The 24,684-nt window shown below is 49.1% G+C and overlaps 1 protein-coding gene across 4 annotated transcripts in view; it reads left to right on the top strand.

Annotated features, from left to right (window-relative positions):
• Nucleotides 1–10,331: 10,331 nt before the first annotated feature.
• Nucleotides 10,332–24,684, top strand: part of MAEA (macrophage erythroblast attacher, E3 ubiquitin ligase) — a 31,200-nt gene continuing 16,847 nt past the window's right edge. Inside the window, exon 1 of one of the 4 annotated variants that reach the window (XM_059066323.2) lies at nt 10,332–10,474. In XM_059066323.2, the coding sequence (XP_058922306.1) occupies nt 10,406–10,474 (69 nt within the window). In that variant the 5' untranslated portion in view covers nt 10,332–10,405. Of the gene's footprint in view, nt 10,475–22,439; nt 22,699–24,684 lie in introns of those variants that run through there. The other 3 variants (XM_059066324.2, XM_059066325.2, XM_067036851.1) reach the window with 3 other exon arrangements.

Raw genomic sequence — 24,684 nt, 5'->3', positions numbered from 1 at the left:
TTCATGTGCCTCTTGACCATCTGTATGTCTTCTTTGGTGAAATGTCTATTTAGGTCTTCCTCCCATTTTTTAATTGGGTTGTTTGTTTTTCTGATATTGAGCTCCATGAGCCGTTTATATATTTTGGAGATTTAATCCTTTGTCAGTTGCTTCATTTGCAAATATTTTCTCCCATTCTGAGGGTTGTCTTTTTGTCTTGTTTATGGTTTCCTTTGTTGTGCAAAAGATTTTTGTTTAATTAGGTCACATTTGTTTATTTTTGTTTTTATTTTCATTACTCTAGGAGGTGGGTCAAAAAAGATCTTGCTGTGGTTTATGTCAAAGAGTGTTTTTCCTAGGTTTACCTCTAAGAATTTTATAGTGTCCAATCTTATATTTAGGTCCTTAATACATTTTGAGTTTATTTTTGCATATGGTGTTAGGTAGTGTTCTAATTTCATTCTTTTACATGTAGTTGTCCAGTTTTTGTCTCATATATTTTGATGTTCTGTCATTAGGTGTGTAAATGTTTATATTTGTTATAAGTTCTTGCTGTATTGATCCTTTTATTAATATTTAAAGTCCTTTTTTGATTTAAAGTTTATTTTTTTCTTATATTAATATAGCCATCCCAGCTCTCTTTTGGTTACTGTTTGCAAGGAATATCTTTTCTACCCTTTCAATTTCAATCTATTTGAGTCTTTGGATTTAAAGCAAGTCTCTTGCAGACAGTGTATAGTTGGAGCATGTGGGGTTTTTTGTTTTTATTTTTTGCGGTACGCGGGCCTCTCACTGTCGCGGCCTCTCCCGTCGCGGAGCACAGGCTCCGGACGCGCAGGCTCAGCGGCCGTGGCTCACGGGCCCAGCCGCTCCGCAGCGCGTGGGATCCTCCCGGACCGGGGCACGAACCCATGTCCCCTGCATCGTCAGGCTGATTCTCAACCACTGCGCCACCAGGGAAGCCTGGAGCATGTGTTCTTATCCATTCTGCCAATCTGTCTTTTTATTAGAAAAATTAATCCATTTACACATAAAGTAATTACTGATAGGGAGGGACTTAAATCTGTCATTGTGCTATTTGTTTTCTTATAGCTTTCCCTCCTCATTTCCTGCATCACTGTCTTTTTTTGTGTTTAGTTGAGTTTTTTGTAGTGAAATGTTTAAATTCCTTTCTCATTTCCTTTTGTATATATTCTATAGCTGTTTTATTTGTGGTTCCCATGGGGGTTACATTTAATATCCTAAAGCTACAACACTCTAATTTGAATTTCTACCAGGTTAACTTCAAGGACAACAAGACCTCTGCTCCTTTACAGCTCCATATCCACCCCTTTTGGTTGTTGATGTCACAAAATGACATCTTTGCACATTGTGTGCACAAAACAGACACTAAACATTCTTTTAAATGCATCATTCTTTTAAATCATGTAGAAAACAAGATTTGGAATTATAAATCAAAATTACAATAATACTAGCCTTTAAACTAAAAATTTTTTAAATGTATTCATGTCTTAATATAGAAAACAAAAAGTGCAATAACAAGCCATTGTTTCAATAACACTAGCTTTTATAATTGCCCATGTATTTACCTTTCTTGAGATCTTTATTTCTCCATATGTTTTTTGTCTAGTGTCCTTTCATTTCACTTGCATGACTCCCTTGAGCATTTCTAATGGTCATGACCTTCCACAGCTGGTTCATCTGGGAAGGTCTTATTTCTCCCTCACTTTTGAAGGAGTTTTGGCAGGTATAGTGTTCTTGGTTGGCTTTTTTTTTTTTCCTTTAGCACTTTTAACATGTCAGCCCACTGCTTTCTGGCCTCTAATTTCTTTCTTTTTTTTTTCAGTTTACACACAAATGTTTATTTCTCTACATTTACCTTTTTAAAATTGAAGTACAGTTGATTTACAATGTTGTGTTAGTTTCTGGTGTACAGCAAAGTGAGTCAGTTATATGTATATACATACTCCTTTTCATATTTGTTTTCATTATAGTTTATTACAGGATATTGAATATAGTTCCCTATGCTATACAGTAGGTCCTTGTTGTTTACCTATTTTATATATAGTAGTTTGTATCTGCTAATCCTAAACTCCTAATTTATCCCTCCCTCACTGCCTTTCCTATTTGGTAACCATAAGTTTGTTTTCTATATCTGTGAGTCTGTTTCTGTTTCCTAAATAAGTTCATTTGTGTCATATTTTAGATTCCACATATAAGTGATATCATATGGCATTTGTCTTTCTCTTTCCAACTTACTTCACTTAGTATGAGAATCTGAGTCCAACCATGTTGCTGCAAACGGCATTATTTCATTCTTTTTTTTATCACTGAGTAGTAGTCCATTGTGTATATATACACCACATCTTCTTTATCCATTCATCTGTAGATGGACATTTAGGTTGTTTCCATATCTTGGCTACTGTGAATAGCGCTGCTATGAACACTGGGGTCCATGTATCTTTTCAAGCTATAGTTCTCTCTGGATACATGCCCAGGAGTGGGATTGCTGGATCATATGGCAACTCTACTTTTAGCTTTTAAGGAACTTCCATACTGTTTTCCATAGTGACTGCACCAATTTACTTTCCCACAAACAGTGGAGGAGGGTTCCTTTTTCTCCACACCCTCTCCAGCATTTATTATTTGTAGACTTTTGGAGGACGGCCATTCTGACTGTGAGGTGTGAGGTGATACCTTATGGTAGTTTTGATTTGCATTTCTCTGATAATTAGCAGTGTTGAGCATCATTTCATGTGCCTGTTGGCCATCTTTATATCTTTTTTGGAGAAATGTCTATTTAGGTCTTATGCCCATTTTTTGATTGGGTTGTTTGGCTTTTTGTTATTGAGTTGTATGAACTGTTTGTATATTTTGGAAATTAAGCCCTTATTGGTTACATCCTTTGAAAATATTTTCTCCCATTCTGTAGGGTGCCTTTTCAGTTTGTTTATGGTTTCCTTTGCTGTGCAAATGCTTCTAGGTTTGATTAGGTCCCATTCGTTATTTTTGCTTTTATTTCTATTGCCTTGGGAGAGTGAACTAAGAAAACAAATTCTCTGATTTATGTTAGAGAATGTTTTCTGGCATCTAAAATTTCTAATAAGAAATCTGTTGATAATCTCATTCAGGATTGTGTATGATGATTTGCTTCTCACTTGTCACTTCCAAGATTCTCTGTCTTTGTCTTTTGAAAGTTTGATTATAGTGTGTCTCAGTGTGGGTTTCTTTGAGTTCATCTTACTTGGATTTTGTTGAGCTTCTTGGATATTTATATTCATGTCTTTCATCAAATTTGGGAAGTGTTCAGCCATTATTTCTTCAGATATTCTCCCTGCCCTTTTGTCTCTCTCTTCTCCTCCTGGGACTCCCACAGTGTGAATGTTGCTCTACTTGATGGTGTCCCACATGTCCCTTAGGCTCTGTTCACTTTTCTTCAATCTTTTTCTTTCTGCCCACAGACTCACTAATTTCCATTGTCTTATCTTCAAGTTCACTGATTCTTTCTTCTGCCAGCTCAAATCTGCCTTTGAATCCATGTGTTGAATTTTTATTTTAGTTATTGTATTTTTCAGCTCCAGAATATCTTTTTGGTTTCTTTTTTAGGTTTTCTATGTCTTTATTCATATTTCTATTTTATTTGTACATTGCTGTCTTGACTTTCTCCACAGCTTCTTTCAGTTCTTTGAGGGTCTTTAAGGTGGTTGTTTTAAAGTCTTCATCTAGAAGATCTACCATCAGGCCTTTTCATTGGTAGTTTATGTTTATTTATTTTTTCCTTTGAATAAGCAATACTTTCCTGTTTCTCTGTGTGCCTTGTGATTTTTTTGTTGTTGTTGAACACTTAACACTGGACATTTGAATCTAATAATGTGATAACTCTGGAAATCAGATCATCCCCCTTCCCTTGGGTTTGCTACTTTGTGTTATTGTTGTTGTTTATTGTTATAGGCTGTCTCTGTGCTGAGGATAAGCCTAAGGTATAAACTTAAGGTCTTCTCAGATCATTTCTGAGCCTTTCCCTGGGCATACATGGTCACTTTCTGATTTTCCCCATATATGCATTTGTTTTTTGAATGTCTCGCTCCCAAAAGAGGAAAAAAAAAGTGAACAGGGATGAAGGTTGCCAGCCTTTTAAAGCCCCTGGAAGTCACTTCAGCTGGAGGAGGAGGGTCTTGAAACAATGGGGGAGGTGCAACAAGGGCCACCAGCCTGTTCATCTGCACCTCTGTGATCAGAAACAGCAATCAGTGATCAGAGCACAGATCCCCAATATCTGCACAGTGTCTTTTTTTCCCCACCTTGGTTTCCCCAAGCTGTGTGTAGGCTGCTCCAGAAACATATGCACAGCTGTCTTCCATGAGCATAGGGGGTCCAGCGTAGGTAGCTGTTATTGTGTTAAGAACTAAAATTGACCAAGATTAACCACAATTTACCATCCAATGCTTTTCCTGGATATTTCAAGCCTTCAACAGACTCCAGAGTACCCAGATGGTTACGGGGAAGATTCTGCCCCTGCATTTATTGTCCAGGTGGGAGATGGAGTCTCACCTCACAGGTGTTTCCTACTCTGCCATCTTCCCTGAATCCTCTCTTTAAAAAGTACTTGTTATAAGGACCCTATAAATAACATGAACACCCACTAAAATGTGGGATGTGTCACACCTCTGTGTGTGTGTGTGTATATTTAAAAGCATTATTTCTTATTGATCACATGGTAGTTACAAGAATGTCAGACATAATGACCTATACAATCTAAACAAGACAGACCGATTAAAATTTTCCATAGTGGGAAAATGAAACTTAGCCATGTGTGTAGACAGATGCCTGCAGCAAGAGTAGGTGACGGGAGGTTAGGGTTGAAGGACCGTGTGCAATAAGATTGCTTCCCCTCCATCATAGTCAATACCTTCCATTAACACATAGATATTCCACAAACATCTGAATACACAGGAGTAAAGTATGACCTGCCACATGTGCAAAGTGTTCTCACTATGCTGTTTCTGTGATACTCCCACAAAAATAGTAAATAGTGAACCCCGTGCAGGTAGTAGGAAGCATCAAACATTTATCCCAGGTTGGACTTGGAGGGTGTGTTTAACTGAACATTAATATTTGTGCCTATTCCTCCTTTTGCTCTGTCTTCTTCACTATTGACATGCACAATTGACAACCAGTTGATGGCTGTTTGACTTAAAGGTGATAACTGAAATACTCTTAAAAACATAAGAATTTTAATAACATATTTTAGTCACCCAGTTAACATAAAACGTGGATCATCTATAGCTTTAGATCAAAAGGTAGAGGGAGTGCATCTGAACATCAGCGCTTTTAGGTTCAGTGTTCTGTAGTTCCTACCATTGTCCTAAGGAATGAAACTAACACAACTTTGTCAAAGCAGGAACTAGTTTGAACTCTTAGATCAGAGAAAATCCAAAACAGAAGAAATGTCACTCAATTTTTTCTCTGGGTCTTTTAAGAAAGTAGGCCAATTTATAAATTATTCAAGGTTCCTGTTGAGCAGTGGTGTTTTTCTGTGTGTAACTGTCTAGAGAACAAACCCCAGAGAACCCCCTAATGTTGTGACAGTGTTGACCCAGCCTTCACTCATTAGGAATCAGGAACCTTGAACAGCAGTTCAGAGTGTTCTTATACACCCCCATTCACCCTGCTTTTTTGCCAACTGTTATGGCCAATGTGTTTGGGGGGCAGGCACGTTCAACAAATTAGGCTTAAAGACCTTCTCTGGTTGAGTAGAAACCCTTATAGAAAAAGTTGGATGTGATTTGAAGCTATACTATAAAGCTATAGTAATTAAAACATGGTCCTGGCATAAAAATAGACACATAGACCAACGGAACAGAATAGAGAGCCCAGAATTAAACCCCTGCATATACAGTCAACTAATATTGGATAAGGAGCCAGAAACATCCAGTGGGGAAAGGATAGTCTCCTCAACAAACAGTGCTGGGAAAACTGGAAAACCACATGCAGACCATGATATTGGACTCCTGTCTTACACCACTCAAAAAGTTAACTCAAAATGCATCAGATGTGGGCTTCCCTGGTGGCGCAGTGGTTGAGGGTCCGCCTGCCGATGCAGGGGACGCGGGTTCGTGCCCCGATCCGGGAGGATCCCGCGTGCTGCGGAGCAGCTGGGCCCGTGAGCCATGGCCGCTGAGCCTGTGCGTCCGGGGCCTGCGCTCCGCGATGGGAGAGGCCGCAACAGTGAGAGGCCCGCGTACCACAAAAAAAAAAAAAAAAAAAAAAGCATCAGATGTAAATGTAAGACCCCAAACCCTAAGATTCTTAGTAGAAAACATAGGGAAGAAGCTCCTTGACATTGGTTTTGGCAATTTTTTTTTTTTTTTTGGTATGGCACCAGAACCACAGACAACAGAGGAAAAAAACCAACAAGTGGGACTATATCAAACTTAAAGTTCCTGCACAGCAAAGGAGCCATCAACAAAATGAAAAGGCAGCCTATGGACTGGGAGAAAATATTTGCAAAACATAGATAAGGGGTTAATATCCAAAATCTATTTTAAAAAATTAATACCACTCAGTAACAAAACAAAAAACCCATTTTAAATGGGCAGAAAGATTAAACAGGCATTTTTGCAAAGAAGACACCCAAATGACCAACAGATACATGAAAAGATGCTCAACATCACTAATTATTATGGAAATGCAAATCAAAAGCACAATTAGATATCACCTCACACCTGTTAGAATGGCTCTTATGAAAAAGATAAAAGATCACAAGTGTTGGTGAGGATGTGGAGAAAAGGGAAACCTTGTGCAACAGGCTTTCTCTAGTTGCACTGAGCAGGGGCTACTCTTCGTTGCGGTGCGCGGGCTTCTCATTGCAGTGGCTTCTCTTGTTGCAGAGCATGGGCTCTAGGGGCGTGGGCTTCTGTAGTTGTGGCATGAGGGCTCTAGAGCACAGGCTCAGTAGTTGTGCAGCATGTGGGATCTTCCCATACCAGGGATCGAACCTGTGTCCCCTTCATTGGCAGGCAGATTCTTAACCACAGTGCCACCAGGAAAGTCCCTAGAGTATTTTATTTTTATACTTCTGAAATTTGTAAACAAGACAGCCTAGGTTAAACAATACAGTTTTCCAAAGCTGCATGTGCTCATTTCATACTGTTGAAGTGAGGGGTTTTTCTGCTTGAAGTGCAAAAACAATTTCCTAAAGCTCCTAAGCAGGAACACTACTGTTCTTATGATCTGTGATTAGATGAACTGATCAATTTCAGTTGGTAACATCCATTTTTTTCCCTTGGCAAGTGTTTAACAAATTCTAGAACAGATGCATTTTTCTAGGCTTACACCAACAATTTCATTCCAAATGTCTCCTGAGAGGCATGTACCATACACAGGAATCCATCTCTATCCTTCTCACTTCCACACACTCCAGAAATTAGCATGGACAAGCTCACCATTCTGTGTCTGTTCACCAGCAGGAACAGGGTGTCAGAAGTGGGATCTGAAGGCATCAAATCCCAAGAGGCAATGGCCCCCAGAATTGAGCAAGGTACTCACACTGAGCCCCTTGTGCTCATCACTTCCATGAACTGCCACCTGCTTTCATTTTGGTGAATCTCATCTTAGACTTCAAATTTGGCTCTTTTTGCATTTTGAGCTCTCCAACTTTATTTGGGATATGGAAAGTCTTTGTCGTTTCAGGGGGAAAGTTTTGTCCATTCCAGTCCAAGACTTTATCTTTGGTGAGTACTCAGTTGTTGTCTGGAGCATGGAGTGACAAGATTCTTTTGGGGGGATTGAGCTGTGATCTAGGAATTCATTTTATTCCTTTTGGAATCTGGGCTAGGACTCTAGCAACTTTATTGGGTTTCTAGGAGAACTAAGGGAAATGGGATCCCAGTCACCTAAATGTTTTGAGGGCAGCCCTCCTTCAGGGACTCCAGCCAGTTTCATGTTTAAAAACTATGGATCTGGCTTCCCTGGTGGCACAGTGGTTAAGAATTCACCTGCCAATGCAGGGGACATGGGTTCAAGCCCTGGTCTAGGAAGATCCCACCTGCCATGGAGCAATTAAGCCCATGTGTCACAACTACTGAGCCTGCGCTCTAGAGCCAGCAAGCCACAACCACTGAGCCCATGTGCCCTAGAGCCGGTGCTCCGCAACAAGAGAAGCCGCCACAATGAGAAGCCTGTGCACCACAGCAAAGAGTAGCCTCTGCTCCCTGCAACTAGAGGAAGCCCGCACGCAGCAACAAAGACCCCACGCAGCTAAAAATTAATTAATTAATTAATAATTTAAAAAATAACTATGGATCCCCCACATGCACATTTTTAGCTAAGTGGGCTGAACAAACCAAAAGTAATCTGGAATTACAGTGGCCATTATGGGGAACGTTCAATCTCCCTAAACTTGTTTTTCTTAAGATTAAATTGGAGGACCGTGGTTCTAAAATTAAGCAGAATGAATGGCATATTTGTTTTCACTGGTAACTGGAAGCTTCCAAACATGCACAAAACTGTAAAATTGCCTCTTTGCAAGATACAATTTCTAAATTGGCTGAAACAACCAAAAAAAAAAAAAAAAAAAAAAAAGTAAAGAAAAAAAGGAGAACAAAATGGCTTCCAAAGCCTTGTGCTTCTTGTGTCCCCGCCTGCCCCCAATTTCTTTGTCTCAGGTAGGGTCTTGTGTGTCTTCCCACTCCCTTTGCCTCAGACTCTGCCCCTAGAAACCATCTTGTGCTCAGGCCCTGACCCCACCACCACCTTCCTCTCTCCTCCTCCATGAAAACCTGCCTCTTTAAAATGAGAGCCTCTGAAGATCCAAATGCTGACTCTAATTACTGGTTTTAAGTTAACTGGGGGCAAAGCACTAGGTGAGGAGATCCTGACTCTTGATCAGTGATGCTTTCAAGGAAAGATCTTGAGCGAAAGGGGAAAATGTAGAATTAATTAAGGAGCAGTCCACTAACCTTTGGAGTCAGCACAGGCCCGTAGGGGGTGCTCTCACACCCACCATGCATGTCAATTACCCCAAACAGGAAGATGCCTCTACCTACCATCTAGCAGGAAGAAGAAAACTTCCCTCCAACCCCACCCCCCCAGAAGCCCAGCCAATCAGAGACTGCAGCAGCTCAGCCAATGGGAAGCCTCCATGCTTTGCCACACACCCCCATCTCCTCCAATGGACTCTTCCGTTATCACAGCCCCTCCCAACTCCTTCTTTTCCCTATAAAAGCAAGTCCCCATTTCTTGTTCTCTGGGTTTGCCTGTGGTCTGTCCTTGTTTGCATGTTCTGAATCGAAGTTCCTCCACTATTCCTGAGTAAACTCACTTTTGTTGGTGAAATAACTGGCTGTCATATTATTACAGTTGACAGAGGCTTGAGCTTAGCCTTGAGCTGCACAGGCTCTGATTGCCTTGATGCTGTTACTCTGGTTGATGTGATCAGGTTCCAGGAACTTGGTTTTATCCAGGACAGGAAGCTTCTCATCCTCCCGTGGTTCTGTTATTGCCATGATTCTGCTAGAATGCTGCAGGACATGGGGGCTGGTGGAGGTGAGGGTACAGAGTCCGAGTGGCTCCCATTGCGACAGTGGCTTTCTTGTGTCGCCTTAGGTGTTTTTTTCAATGCTAAGCTTAATATTTCTTTTAAAAATCGTTTCAGAAATGAGTGTGAGATGTGGCTTAATTTGTAAGTCTTCTCTTAACTAGTGAAACCTAATTTAATTTCTATTTTTAAAAGGAATAAAAGGGAATAAGAATGTGAAGTGGTTGAAAGGAAACTAGAGTCGGTGTGCCAGGGATGCTGGATGCTCTCCCCGCATCGGGTCCTTGTTACACTGTGGGAGCCTCTTTCCTTAGCCAGTTCAGTTCTCCTCCTCCCCAGCGGGAACCTGCGGCTCCGTGTCAGGCTCCAGACGCACCTCTGCGGAGAGGGGCCCATGGAAAGTAGCCGGCTGACAGGCACCCGTGGCCTGCAGACATTCTGGCCACGACTACCACGCGGGGTCACTGCAAGGAGGGGTCCTAATCAGGAGGGAGGGGTCACTGCCTCCAGGGGCCGCCCCACGCGAGCCCAGTCACCCCCATAGCCGCCCTCCTCGCGGGACCCCGGCCCCCACCCCCGGGGGCGCTCTGGGAAGCCAGCACTGCGGCTAGGGCAGCAAGCAAGCGACGGGTGGAGAGAAGCCGCCCCGCCCCGCCTCAAGTTCAAGGAGAGACCACGCCCACCAGTGCTTCCCTCTGATTGGCTGAACGAGAGAAAGGCCGGCGATGATTGGGTGGAGCGGACGCCTCTCGGCACCCATCCTCCGCCACGGGGCGGGGGCGGACGTGATTGGTGCAGGCGTTGGCCCGCCCCGCCCCTCGACGTCACTACCCGGCGTGCCGCGCGCCGCGCTTCCGCTCCGCCCGCTAATGTTTTGGCCGGTCCAAGATGGCGGTGCAAGAGTCAGCGGCTCAGCTCTCCATGACCCTGAAGGTGCAGGAGTACCCGACCCTCAAGGTGGGGTCCGCGGGCCCGCGCCTCGCCGGGCGGCGTCGTGGGGGAGAGGGAGGGGCGGGGCGAAGGCCGGGGCGCGGCGTGGGGCGCCGGGCGGAGGCCGGGGGTCTTGGGGCCGGACTTCCCCGGGGCCGGGGGTCTGGGGGCTGGGCTCCCCGGGGCCCGGACTCTGGGGGCCAGGCTCCCCAGGGTCTGGGGGCCTGTCTCTCTGGGGGCCCGTCCCTTTGGGGACCGGGGCTGGCGGCCGGGCTCCCCGGGGGCAGGGAACCTGAGGGCCGGGCGGGTGTGGCGTGTGGCCGTCCATGCTCCCGCCTGCCTTCGTGACAGGGCGGGGAGCGCGTCTGCCTGGCGCCCCGCTTCTCCCTCCGGAGCCCGATTGTGGCCCCTTCGTCCTATAATACCGTGAACTGCATCAGCGACAGTCCTGGTCGTAGACAGGCTGGTGACTTCGGAGGCTGGGGTCTCAGGGCAGTGGGGTCGCGGGCGCCCAGCCAGAGTGCCCACCGTGACTGGCGGTTGGTGTCCAGCTATCCTCCCGGAAGCTCGTGTCAGATGGTGTTGATGGATGGCTTCCAGCCTCTAATTAGGGAACCTGTGAGGAGAGACCTCACGACCCAATGGGAACCCATTTGCGGGGCGTCACCAAACCTGAAATACAGCCCTTGCCACTCGGTCGCCAGTTGGGTGACCTTGGATGGTCGCTGAAGCAAGTCGACTTACGCTGGGGTGAAATCGGTGTTCCCGGGAGAGGGGTCGGTGCCAGTTCTTACCTAGTTGGTAGAGGATTCGATGGTGATTGACTACGGTGAAGCACCTGGGAATAAATTCCTTCAACGCTCAAGGTTATAACCTTCCCAGGAGAGCTGCGGCCGAGCCTACGTGCGTCTGAATTCCTTTCCCGGGGGCCACGTCGCATCTCTCCTCCTGGAGGACCCAACATCCCTGTCCACGTCAGTGGTGACAGAGGGCGGGTGCGGTGTGGCCAGGTTGCTGTGAGCTGTGTTCACTTCCTGGGAGACCTCGGGAGGGTCCTCAGCGCCTCTGCGGTTGTTTACTCCTGTCAGACGAGCGCGCCGGGGTCGGCTCAGGGTGAAGCGAGGGCTCTGGCTGTGGGAAGGTAGCTGAAGGGAAGCTCTGCTGGCCTGAGCCAGATGCCTGCTTGCTGGACCGCAGGTGGAGGTCGTGCTGTTTTGACACTCCACTCCCGCAAGACCCTGCGGCTCGTAGGCCATGATTCTCTGCTGCCCGAGGCGCCCGACCAAAACAAAGGGGTGTGAGTGGGAACCGCTGACGGTGAGCTTTGGTCTCGCTCAGCCCCTGCCAGGCCTGCCGCTTGACTGACAGACAGGAGGGTTCAGAGATGAAAACGTGGTGAATGTGGGGAACACCAGACAGGCAGGCAGGCAGGACCCTCCTCCGAGTCCTCCTCTCTCGTTTCATAATCGTGAGCAAGTCTGAGTTGCAGACTTAGCAAACGGGCTTTGATTAACGTAGTTAGGCAGATACTCCTAGAGGTAAAGGATTTTGTTTTTGGTTTTTTGTGGTTTTTTTTTTGGCTGCATTGGGTCTTCGTTGCTGCGCGTGGGCTTTCTCTAGTTGGGGAGAGTAGGGGCTGCTCTTTATTGCTGTGGCTTCTCTTGTTGCCGAGCACGGGCTCTAGGCACGCGGGCTTCAGTAGTTGTGGCTTGTGGGCTCAGTAGTTTTGGCTCGCGGGCTCTAGAGCGCAGGCTCAGTAGTTGTGGCTCATGGACTTAGTTGCTCTGTGGCATGTGGGATCTTCCCGGACCGGGGCTCGAACCCGTATCCCCTGCATTGGCAGGCGGATTCTTAACCACGGCACCACCAGGGAAGTCCCAAGAAATATTATAGTATCATTTCAAGTGAGCTTGCCAAATAAAGAAATTTTACTTCTTTTCTGGAATGATTTTTAAAAGTAGAACTTTTGCAAGGTATTCTCTCCATTTTCCCTCACATATTATTTAGATCCCACAGGATAATTCGTCTGTTCTCTTGACGTGTGTCACTGCTGAGTTAACATTTTTATCAGGAGTAATTCCTACTGGATAATGAGGAAGTTTCACCAGGAACATGGGAAGAGCTGTTGGCTCGGGAGCTGTGCTCTTCATGGTCTGGAGGGAGTCCAGAGGCAGGGGGCGCGGGGAGAGGGGGTGGGGGGACAGGGCAGGGGGCAGGGGGTGAGGGCTGGGGGTGGGCGTTCTGGAAGGCGTGGGTTGTGCTTCTCCAGTCTGAAGGCAGCTTCTCCCGCAGGAGAGCAGGGACGAGTGTGCAGCAGGCAAGTCCCCTTCACAGGGGATGGCGTTCCTCCCTGATGGAGGGCTGGGCAGCCTCCTCACAGCCTCAGGGCTGGTAAACTCTTATGCTCTGCTCTCCTGGCAGAGTGGCCAGAGGGTGGAGCGGCCCTGGGCTGCGGCTCCCTGGGCCTCTGACTGGGCCCTCGGGCCCTCCCCTCCCCAGCCCCCGCTCCCCACCCCGCCAGCCCCTACTCCCCCCCCAGGGCAGGGCGGGTGGGGCTGGGCCCAAGCCTGTGGGTTTTTGGATGCGACTTGGCTGCGGGAGCTGCAGGATGCTGAGCAGCAGCCCGGGCCTCAGCCCCCAGATGTGAGGAGCTCGCCGCCGGGTGCCTCTAGCTTTGCCGGCTTTGCCGCTTGTCCTGGCCGGGGGCGCAGGTGGTCCCCCTGAGAACGGCGGGTCTGCACCTTGCTGTGGGGCACTTGTTCTTACCGCAGTGGGCGTGCCCGGGCGCCTTGTGCTTCGCCCTGGCTGGCACCTTTCCCTGCAGTGTGTTGGGTTGTGGGGCGTGCCCCTCAGGCCTCAGGAAAGGAGAAGTGGAAACTAGAGTGCGAGACCCACCATCGTCAACTGGAAACCCTGTTCTGATTATGTTTTTAGAAGTTTTTTCTGTTTATAAAAGCAATTTGTGTTTATTCTCCAAATTACTTTGCTAATTATCCCATTAGCTTTGGGGATTTTTACTTCTGTTTTTTTCCTTTGGATAGCTGAAGGAAAATCATATTTTGGAGGCCTTCTTTGTCACCGTCCAGATCAGGTGGGAGTTCGCTCAGCCCAGGGGAGGGACCTGGCATCGTCGCTGGAAACCTGCTTTGGACCCTGACTCCTCCCCTTGAGCTCACCTGGGCCCACCTCTGGGCTTACCTGGAGCCTCATCCTGGCTCCCCAGTCCCTCTCCCAGCTGTCCCCTCCTCATCACATGTGACAGGCTGGGAGTGTGGCCCTTGCTCCCAGCTGGGCCTGGAGGCAGATTCTCCTGTGTCTGAAAAAATCTGCCGCTTTTAATGTGGTGATGGTCTTGTTGACCAAGTACTGCCCTGCAATTTCAAATCCTGATTTTGTACTTGTAGAAAGCTTGTGTGCCAGTTACATGCTAAAGTTATAACTTTCAGTGCGGTTTTACAAACTTGGTCTCAGCCGGGCTTGGGGGATCACGTGTTCTCAAGTTTGAGAAACTCTGGTAGCATAAAGCGTTTGGACTTTTGAGACAAGTATCTGATTATGCTGTGTCCCAGGTGGTGGCCGTGGCTGGGGCCTAACCCCTTTTTACTTTAGGTTTTGTGATTTCCCGAGTGAGCCAGTCCCTCCCTCAGACGCTGGCTGTCTCTGGTCCGCAGCTGCTTGCATCATGATTGCCTTCTTCTCAGGCTGCAGCCTCGTCACACCTTCAGGGCAGTGTTTGTTCTCAGCTGAAAGAGCCCACGCGTGGCCTTGGCTTCCAGAGCCCCACACCCCCAGAGCTCGGCTGCGTGCCCCTCTCTGAAGTGTGTGCCTGCCCCGCGCGTCCTCCTGGCTTCGCGCTCCCGTCTCTCACTGTCGCTGGAGGGATGTTTGACCACACGAAGGCGACCTGGCGGCGTGTCCTGTCCCAGCGTCCTCCGCGCCGGGCCCTCCGGAGAGACGTGGGTTGACGTGAGGGGTCCCTGCTCGCTGCTTGTGTTTTTAAGTATTGTTAGTGTTTTAAACAGATTTCAAGTCTGGAAAAGAAAGGGCTTTCTAATCTCCATTTCTCTGTAAGGGGTGGGCTGTTGGAGCCGGCGCTGACCCCCAGCCCTGGGCAGGTGATGGCAGAGCTGGTGGGGGAGCCGCGTGGTCGCCACACATGCCTCGGGCCCCTGGCTTCCTGCCGGGTCTGTAACAGCCGTGATCACTGAGCACGTGACATCTGCGCTCTTGTAACTCTCGGAAACCCGGGAGAGGGGGTCCCCTATGGTGCACAACAGCGGAGCGGCCTCATGGAGAGACGGGTGAGGCCCCGTCCTGGTCACACGCTTGGTGGCAGGAGGCATTAAACTGGGGACACAGGGTTTCAGCGCACTGGTTCGGGGGTGGCCGGGGAGGCGTGTTTCGGGGAGGAGCCATGTGGGCTGAGTTTAAGTCTTGGCAACCCTGACACCGAAGGCTCACGGCCCCACTGGAGTGAGGCAGCTTGGACATCCCCAGAGCCCTGCAGAGGGGGCAGGGGCCACTGAGTGCCTGGCTGGCGACAAGGGGCCCGGGGAGCAGCGGACGGGGCGGGGCGGGGCGGGGTGGGGCGGGGCTGGAAGGGAAGAGGCCTCGGGCAGGCTGAGGCGGGATGTTTGATGCTGACCCGACCCGAACCTGGCCGGGGTAACAGTTGGTTATTTTCAGGTGTACGTTTTTTATAACCTTTTGAAAACCAGAATTACTCACTGTTTCAATCACTACTAACCAATAGTTAACAATAAAACATTGCTGAGTAGTTTGATAACTGGACTGTCGCGCAGAATGTGGCCGAGGGGAGAAGGCCCCCCGGCTGGGTCGGTGACCTCACTGTCCACAGAGCCAGCCCTCCGCTGCCGCCACACGCAGCCCCCGGGACCTGGCCTTGCCCCCTTTCCCATCATGCCAGCGGCCCCCCTGCCATGCCCCATCTGAGCCAGACCTCCCCTGGCTCCCCGCCCCATCCTGTGTCCCTCCCGGGTCTCTGCACGTGGGAGTCGGCATCCTAGCGCGCCACCAGCCGGCTGGGCCAGGGCACTGCTGACGTGTCGTTGCCCACGTGGCCCCAGGCCACTGCCCTGAGCTGGCTCCGGCCCTCGCCCTGGTGTTTTCTTTCTGGCTTCGGTCACCCTCTAGAGCTTTTTCTGTCAGATGCCCCCTTGGGACACTAGTCCTCCGTGAGGGGCCGTGTCTGGGTGGTGGTCGCCCTCCCAGCGCCTGGAAGAGCTCCTGGCCCGTGGGGGGCACCGGCGGTAGCTGCTGGCCGAGCGAGCGTCTCCTCTGTCTGGGGGGAAATCCCTTGAACATTCACATCTCACTCTTGTCCGTGGGCCGGTGTTCCGGGTGTGGCGGCCTTCGGAGTTTCCTTTCTCACCCCCCCACCCCGGCCCGCGCCCCTCTCTCCTTCCTTCAAGGCTCAGCTGCTGGGAAGGAGAGTCTGCGCCCTGCCCCTCTGTCCACTCACGGTGTGCCTGCCGTGACCTTCCAGGTGGCACTGGACAGCATCCTCGGGGCACCCCCTTCGAGATGGCCGCCTCCTGATCTCATGAGCGGCCTCCTGGCTGCTTTGCCGCATCACTCCCTGGCAGGCTTCCGGCCAGGGTCTCCAGGTGACCCCGTGGTGCTGCATGAGCCCCTGACAGCGTCTGCTGCTCGCCCCCACCTCTCACCACGTGCGCCACCGGCTGCCCTTCCTTCCCGGCGTAGGGTCCCAGGCGGCTCCCGTGACGCCACCCATGCCTGGCTCCTCCCAGGCTCACAGCCGCCCCTCATCCTCCTTGTTGGGACTGCTCACTACCTTGGCGACCTTGTTTCAGGACCCCCGTGTGTACTGATGACTCCCAGCTGGATCCCCTCACCAACCCCAGAGCCTTGGACCCGGGAGCCTGTCAGATGTCCCCCCTTGGGTCTGTAAGGTGTCTGAACATGTGGAAGTCTGAACTCGTTGTCTTACCCACCTCCTCCGCAAACCCGCTCCCCCACCCTCCTGGTCTCCGTGGGGGACAGCGCTTCCAGCAGCTCAGGCTGCAACCTTGGAGCCAGCCTTGATGCCTCCGTTCTCAGAGCTCACATCCAGCCTGTCCTCACATCCTTTTCACTCTGCCACCGTGGCCTAAACCAGTCCCTCTCCGGGTTGTTGAAGGAGCCCCCAGCTTTCCCCGGCACTGCCCGTGCTTCTTCCTGGCAGCCTCCCGTCTTACTAGCGGTAAAGTCGAAGGTGAAGAGTGGCCCTCCAGGGCCTCATGACTTGGCCCCCTCTTCCTCCTCCCCCACCTCCTCCCCTCCCCCCCCCCTCCTCCCCCACCTCCACTCCTTTGGACACTGAACCACAGTGGCCTCCCTGCTGCTACAGGATGTGCCAGCATGGGGGGGCCTCAGGGTCTTTGCTCTTGTTTACTTTGTCCAGAATCCTTTCCCCCAGATGTCAGTCTGGCTTATTCCCTCACCTTCCCTGCTCTTCTCAGGTATCACCTTCTCAGTGCGACCACCTTATTTAGACTGGGAGTCCCACCATCCCCTCTTCTGCTCTGTTTTTCTCCTTAGCTGCCGCTACCATTTGACTTAACTGTGTTTTGCTTCTTTGTTTCTAACCACTGGGATTATAAGCTCTTTGGAGGGCATAGAAGAAATAACTCTTCAAATAACAGATGAAGGGGCTTCCCCGGTGGCGCAGCGGTTGAGAGTCCGCCTGCCGACGCAGGGGACGCGGGTTCGTGCCCCGGTCCGGGAAGATCCCACATGCTGTGGAGCGGCTGGGCCCGTGAGCCACGGCCGCTGAGCCTGCGCGTCCAGAGCCTGTGCTCCGCACCGGGAGAGGCCACAGCAGTGAAAGGCCTGCGTACCGCAAAAAAAAAAAAAAAAAAAAAAGATGAATTATTAAATATTATTTTGGCAATTCTATCCAAAGAAGTAAGGTTGAAACAAGTAAATGTAACTATTAGAACGAATGAGACAGAATATGTTTGTGTACCCAGAAACACAAGCAAACTAACCAGAAAATGACTGCAATTAATTAGAAAGGTCAACGCAGTAACTGGGTACATGAGAAATAGACAAAAGTCAGTCACTCTTCTGCATCCCAGCAATACCCAGTAGAACATCTCCTGGGAAGATGCCAGGAAGAGTAAAACGTCAGGGTGACTGCAGCACGCCAGCAGAGTGGGCGCCAGTGGAGGCGCCGGGGCTGGCAGCAGCAGAGGTGCTGGGTTTCTGTTTGAAGATGCTAACAGTAGCTGTAAAGCTGCCATCTGACTTCTCTGTGTGCTTGGTCAGACCTTTCTTATTTATCATGAGGGAAGCTCCAAGAAGGGTGTCTCTGCTGGACACCAGGGTCTGGTATGAAACTGCAAAAGTAACAGCCTTGTTGCAAGATTGCTGGCTTTGGTTCTAAGTTGTATGGAAAAGGTGAGACAGTGTTTCCCTGGTGTTATGCATACGGTGGGCACTGGTGCCTGCTCGGGCTCTGTGTGTCGTGTCTGGTCAGCGAGCCGTCCCGGGCCTGGAGACGCTCACGTGGAGGCCTGGCGCCAGGCTGCCTTGTGTGCGCGCCGGCTAGCTCAGCATTGGCAGCGTGTACTGTTTTACCCATACTGCCCTTGCTGAGGTGGACCAGTGGCAGGCAGAGGTGCCTGTGAGTAACCAGCAGTCGCGGATGAGAGGACCCGGCCCCCAGCAGGGAGAATATGGAGGTGCTGGCGGTGCCCTTCCCCCCTCCAGCTTTGTCAGCACTTCACGGAGTGAAAAGTCCATCTCATCACATCCCCCTAGAGGTGGACCAGCAACATGTCACTTTTCAGGAAGCCTATTTGAAAGAGGGGGTTTGAAGCACTCCTGTCCTTCCTGAGCCTCCCTCAGGTGTGTGCTGTGCCTGGGAAGGTCAGCCCAGGGGAGCGTAGAGCCACTGTGGTTCATGAGACTCCCGTGCCACACGCCGGAACACGAGGCACAGCTCTCCAGGCCAGGCAGGGACGTCTGCTGCCATTTCGGGCTCAGTCCAACACTTTACGAGACGTTGTTAGCTTTGTGATAAATATTTAGAAACCTCTTCTGAGGTTTCTTAATTGTGAAAGATAAAAGGCCTCATGCCATTGGGGAAATACTTCCTTCCTGTGCTGGTAAAAATGGCTGAAAACAGTATGAGAACAAACTAAAATGCATCTCTTTGTCAGCAAATACTGTGAGAAAACCCACAGCAAACACTGGAGAAGGTTTGAAGAAACATGTACCAAAGCAAATGGCACGGTGTGGGAGGGCTGCTGTGGAGCTGGATGAGAGTACAGATGTTTCATACAGGTCTCAGTTAGGGTGTTTGCCAGATTCTGTTTCAGTTATGAAAACAGGAAGGATTACTTTTTGCGAGCCACTGAAGGGGAAAGAGGTACTGGAGGAAATATAATTTAACATTCAACTAATTAAATGGAGAAATTCTATGATCGTAAAAGCTGTAGTGAAACAAATTACCAAGGAAACATTGAGTAGATTTGATTAATACAAATTTAATTTTTTTGTATAACCAGGTAAGATAAAACCAGAATTTAAAAGCAAGTAACAAACCTTAAAAAAATGTGAACCATAAAAAACTGGTTCAAATTGATGAGAAAGTTCCAATACCCTCTTCCTTGTTGAGTATTGGGTAAGGAATACAAACAGAAAATATGTAGAAGGAAAAATGTGTTGAGTTGAACCACATAAAATCACCCTTTCGTAAAAATGATGGCTGAATAGCCTATACCATGTAAAAAGATTAAAAAAAAAAAAAAAAACTTCCCATAAAGAAAAACCCAGGACATGATGGCTTCACTGGTGAATTCTGTTAAATGTTTAAAAAAGAGTTAACATTGCTCTCTTACAAACAGCCAAAAAATGGAAGCTGAAGGAAGTTTCCCAGCTTGTTCTGTGAGGTCAGTTTTACCTTGATACCAAAACCAGACAAACAATACCACAAGAGAACTGCACACCAGTCCTTATGAATGAATATAGGTGCTAAAATCCTCAACAGCATGCCAGCCAGCAAACTGAATCTGACAACATATGAAAAGGATTATGTACCATGACTAAGTGGGATTTACCCCAGGAATGCAAGGTTGGTTCAACATGTAAAAGTCAACGTAATGCCATACTAATAGTATAAAGGACAAAAACCACATGATCACCTCAATAGACACAGATAAAAACACTTGACAAAATCCATCACCCTTTCATGATTAAAACACTCAACAAACTAGGAACAGGAGAGAACTTCCTCTACTTGATAAAGGGCATCTCTGAGAAAACCACAGCCGACATCATGCTTAGTGGTGAAACACCAAAAACTTTCCCCTAAGATCAGCAAAAAGACAAGGATGTCCACTCACCATTTCCATTCAGCATTGTCCTGGAGGTTCCAATTGGGGCAGTTGGGCAAGAAAAATAAATAGCAGGCATTCAAATTGGAAAGGAAGAAGTAAAACTCAATTTGCAGGTGAAATCATCTTGTGTATGGAAAGTCCTAAGGAATACACACGTACACACACACACACACACACACACACACACACACACACACACACCTGTTAGAACTAATAATCTGGTTCAGCAGGGTTGCAGGATACAAGGTCAGTTTATATAATAGAAATAATTTGTATTTCTGTATCTTAGAAATGAACAGTGAAAAGGGAAATGAAAAGAGTTTTATTTACAATAAAACTGATAAATTGGATTTTATTAAAGGGAAGAAGCTTGTGTTTCAAAGGTATGCTGTTAAGAAAGTGAAGACTACTCAGAACAGAGAGAAAATATTTGCAGATCTTTTTTTTTTTTTTTTTTTTCCTTTTTATTGCGGTATGCGGGCCTCTCACTGCTGTGGCCTCTCCTGTTGCGGAGCACAGGCTCCGGACACGCAGGCTCAGCGGCCATGGCTCACAGGCCTAGCTGCTCCGCAGCATGTGGGATCTTCCTGGAACGGGGCATGAACCCGTGTCCCCTGCATCGGCAGGCGGACTCTCAACCACTGTGCCACCAGGGAAGCCCTGCAGATCATTTTTGATAAGGATCTAGTATCCAGAATATGTAAAGGACTCTTACGGTTCAATAATATAAAAACAAATAACCTGATGTAAAAACGAACAAATGGTTTGAGGAGACTCCTCTGAAGAAGAGATACAAATGGCTAATGAGCATGAGAGGAGCTGCACAACACCATTCATCATTAGTGAAATAACGAAACCATGATGAGGCACTGCTCTATACCCATGGGAATGACTGTGATCAGAAAGATGGACAGTAACAAGTGTTGGATGAGGGTGTGGAGAACTAAAATCCTGATAGAGTTCTCTGAGGGATGCAAAATGGTGCAGCCACGGTGGAAAGCAGTCCGGTAGTTCTTCTTGAGTATTGGGTAAGGAATACAAACAGAAAATATGTAGAAGGAAAAATGTCTAGTAGTTCTTCAAAAAGTTACAGTTACCATGTGACCCAGCAGTTCCACTCCTAGATAATCTACCCAGGAGAAGTGAAAACATGCCCATACAAAAACCTGTGCAGGAATTTATAGCCTTATTATTCATAATAGCTCCAAAGTGGAAGCAACTTATGAGTGCATAAACAAATGTGGTGTTCGCATCATGGAATACTATTCAGCCATAAAAAGGAATGAAGTACATTCTGCATCGTGGATGAGCCTTGGAAACATTATGCTAAGTTTTTTTAAAAAGCCAGACACAAAAGGCCACAGAATGTATGATTCCATTGATATGAAATGTCCAGAATAGGCAGGTCCATTCGAGTAGACGGTAGATTAGTGGCTGGTTGCCCGGCTATGGGAAGTACTTCTGTAGGCAACGGGTTTATTTTGGGGTGATGAAAATGTTCTGCAAGTAGATGATGCTGATCGTTGCACAGCCTTGTGATTGTACTAAATACCACTAAGTTGTATACTTGAATTAAAAGGGTGACTTTTATAGTATCTGAATTATATCTCAATTAAAAATTGGTAAAATAAAAAGTGATGCAGGGGGACTTCCTTGGTGGCACAGTGGTTAAGAATCCGCCTGTCAGTGCAGGGGACACAGGTTCGAGCCCTTGTCCGGGAAGATCCCACATGCCGCGGGGCAACTAAGCTCGTGCGCCACAACTACTGAGCCTGCGCTCTAGAGCCCGTGAACCACAACTACTGAAGCCCACGTGCCTAGAGCCCGTGCTCCGCAACGAGAGAAGCCACTGCAGCGAGAAGCCTGTGCACCCCATGAAGAGTAGCCCCCGCTCACCGCAACTAGAGGAAGACCACACGCAGCAATGAAGAACTGACGCAGCCAAAAATAAGTTAGAAAAGGGGGGGAGGTGGTTTGAAAAAAAAAGTGGTGCAGCTTACCTTAAATTATCTTTCAAAGGGCGAAAGTTTTAGTTTTGATAAAGACTAATTTACTGATTCCTCTTTTACAGTTAGTGCATTCTGTATGCCTGCAAGAACTCTTTGCCTGTTTCAAGGTTGTGAAGATTTTCTCCTATGTTTACGTCGAGGATTTTTACAGTTTCAGCTTTTATGTTTAGGTCTGTGGTCCGTTTCAAGGGAATCTGTGCAGATTGTATGAGGCACAGGTTGAGGTTTGTCCTTTTCCCACGTGGGGTCCAGTCCCGGCACCTCTGTTGCGGAGACAGCCGGTCTTCTCTGCCCTGAATTGCCCTGTCTCTTTGGTTGGCCACACGGACCGTGCACGTGGGTCCACCCCCCGGGTCTCCCACCCTCCTTGGTCTCCTTGCCTTCCTGGACCAGTGCTTTGAATCAGGCACCATTTCCCGTACGTTACCAAAATCATTCAGGATATTTTTTGATCGAGGTAAAAAACAAATGAACCATCTCTATCATTTCTCAGTGTCTAGCAGTGCTGTATCGTGCTCGGCTCTCTAGGACTCTCCTCAGTCAGCTCAGGCCACTCTGGCAGAACGCCCCACAGCACACACTGTTCCTCCCGGCCCTGGAGGTGGGGTCCCAGAGTTGGGGCTGGCACCCCCCAGCACAGCTGCTTCCTGTTCCTGCCGGGAGCGTCCCGAGGTGTGCGCTGCTCTCCTCGTGGTTGACTGGCGTGTCACAACCCCGAGTGTCAGTGGTGCTGAGCACCTGCCCACACGTGTCGGGGCCGCGTCTCTTCTTCCGAGAAGTGTGAGTTCAAGTCCGTGGCCCATCTCTCAGCTGGGTTGTCTTTCTGTCATGGAACTGTCGGGGTTCCTCATGAAGCCTGGATAGTAACCTTTATCAGGTGTGTGGTCTGCAAACATCTCTTCCTGTTCCCGGTCTGCCCTTGCACTCTGATGATTGTTTCCTTTGCTTTGCAGAAGTTTTACAGTTTAATGTAGTCCCGTGTGTTACCCTTGTTTTTATTGCCTGTGCATTTAGGAGTGTATTAAAGAACGCCTAGTTTTCCTCTTGGTCTGGCTCTTTGTTGGTTTCCCCCCTCACTGCCATTTCTCACGTCTCTGTGATTTTGTTGTCTCACCGAGGACTGTCTCAGTAATTTTCCTCCCAGAAGGGGTTTGGCTGCTAAGGGGTTTGGAGCCTTGCCTGTCTGAAAGCATCTCAATTTTGCCTCGTTCTCAGTGATACTTTGGCATGATTTAAGAGTCTTCGGCATTTCTGAAATTCCACCCTTTCTTTGGCAAAAGCCCCTTGGGAAGGAGCCTGTGGAGCTGTTGGTGACAGAACAGCAGGGGACAGTTGGGGAAAGGCGGGAGAGGCAAGGCCTGGGCAGCCCGGCATCCCTGGGAAGGACGTCGATTCCAGGCGCACGTGCAGGGGGAGGGTGGCCGAGCTCAGAGGGGGACACGGGCAGCAGAGGGTCGGACCCGAAAGCTCAGCCCTGCAGAGCGCGTGGCCCAGCTGGCGTGGCCCCCGAGCATGTGGGCGGGTGGTCTGGGGCGTGGGAGGATGGCCAGGGCCAGGAGAGGCGTGGGGCTGGTGCGGGTGCAGGGGAGGCCTCTGGGGGACGAGAGTGTCCGGAGCCATCAGGAGCTTGGGTGGGGCAGGGTGTGGGCCACGTGCGGGGGCAGCCCCCTCGCTGCCACCAGCACCACCGGCCGGGCTGTGCCGTGGTTCCATTCCCGCACCGTGGACGTATGCCAGATCCTGAGTCGGCCTCTTTCCTCAGAAGAGAAATAGGTAAGCTTGACTAATAAGCTTGAGTGGATCCAGTAAACGATGGACTGAGGATGAATGTGAGAGCACCACCGGCATCTTTTTCGGATAAGAGTTAAAAGTCGGCTCCCCAGCCCACGGAGCTTTCTTTGGAATCCCCCTGCCTCGGTGGTGCGCACGGGTGTGCTGGTGGGTGCCCGGCCCGTGCAGGCTCTCTGGCCCGGGATCGCACCCATGCCTGTGCAGGCATGTGACTCTTTTCTGCTGTGTCATGGTTGTTTTGATTATATTTATTGGAATAGAATTTTAACATCTGGATGTGATAATAAAAAACAACTTAGGAGCTTTTGTTTATTGTGCAGCATGGGATTTGTTCAATTTGTTTTCTAGTAATTCCACTTTGTTTTCTTTTATGAATGCATCAGTACAGCTCAGATTACAAATACACAATGTGTTCACGCAGACGGCCTGCGGGACCGGGCAGGCTGCCTCTGCTCCTGGCCCCAGGTCCTCAGGGCACAGCCTGTGACCCACTTCCCAGTCGTTTTGGAACTGAGTGCTCGCTCTTTCAAGCAGTAAAATTAACGCCTGCACTCACTTGGGTTTAACAAATAGCCTGGAAGGGAGTTTGCGGTCATCGGTGACACCCCACCAGCCCTGACCTGAGCCCCCTGCGGCGTCTCTCCCTGTCTGCGCACCGTGGAGGCTGCCTGGGGGCGTCGTCGGGTCAGGACGGTGGTGTTGGGGGGCGAACCGAAGGCAGCTGAGGACGCTGGTGCATCTTCCCCAGTGCCGGTGTCACACAATCTTGAGGTTGCTCTACGTGCCGCTCCCATTGCAGAGACCCGTCCCCCCCAGTCCTGGTCGTGGAGACCACGGGTGGTGGTTGAAGGCTGGGTCAGGCCTCCCCCCTCCAGAGATCCCATCCTGTGGCAGGACACACCCTCCCCAGGAGCTGGGGGGGAACCCTTCACCACACGTGGTTTGCTGTCCGCCACGAGCCTGGCACCGTGTCGGGTGCTGTACGCAGTGGTCACTTTCTGACCAAGTGGACGCCGGAGGAGCCCCTCCGGTTTTTCTTACAGGGGGTACTGAGTCCAGAGGAGGCAGCCAG

The sequence above is a fragment of the Kogia breviceps genome, chromosome 6 (assembly GCF_026419965.1).
Source record: "Kogia breviceps isolate mKogBre1 chromosome 6, mKogBre1 haplotype 1, whole genome shotgun sequence".
Taxonomy (NCBI): Eukaryota; Metazoa; Chordata; class Mammalia; order Artiodactyla; family Physeteridae; genus Kogia; species Kogia breviceps.
The sequence above is the reverse complement of the archived record's forward strand: the minus strand, read 5'-3'. Positions and strand labels throughout refer to the sequence as shown.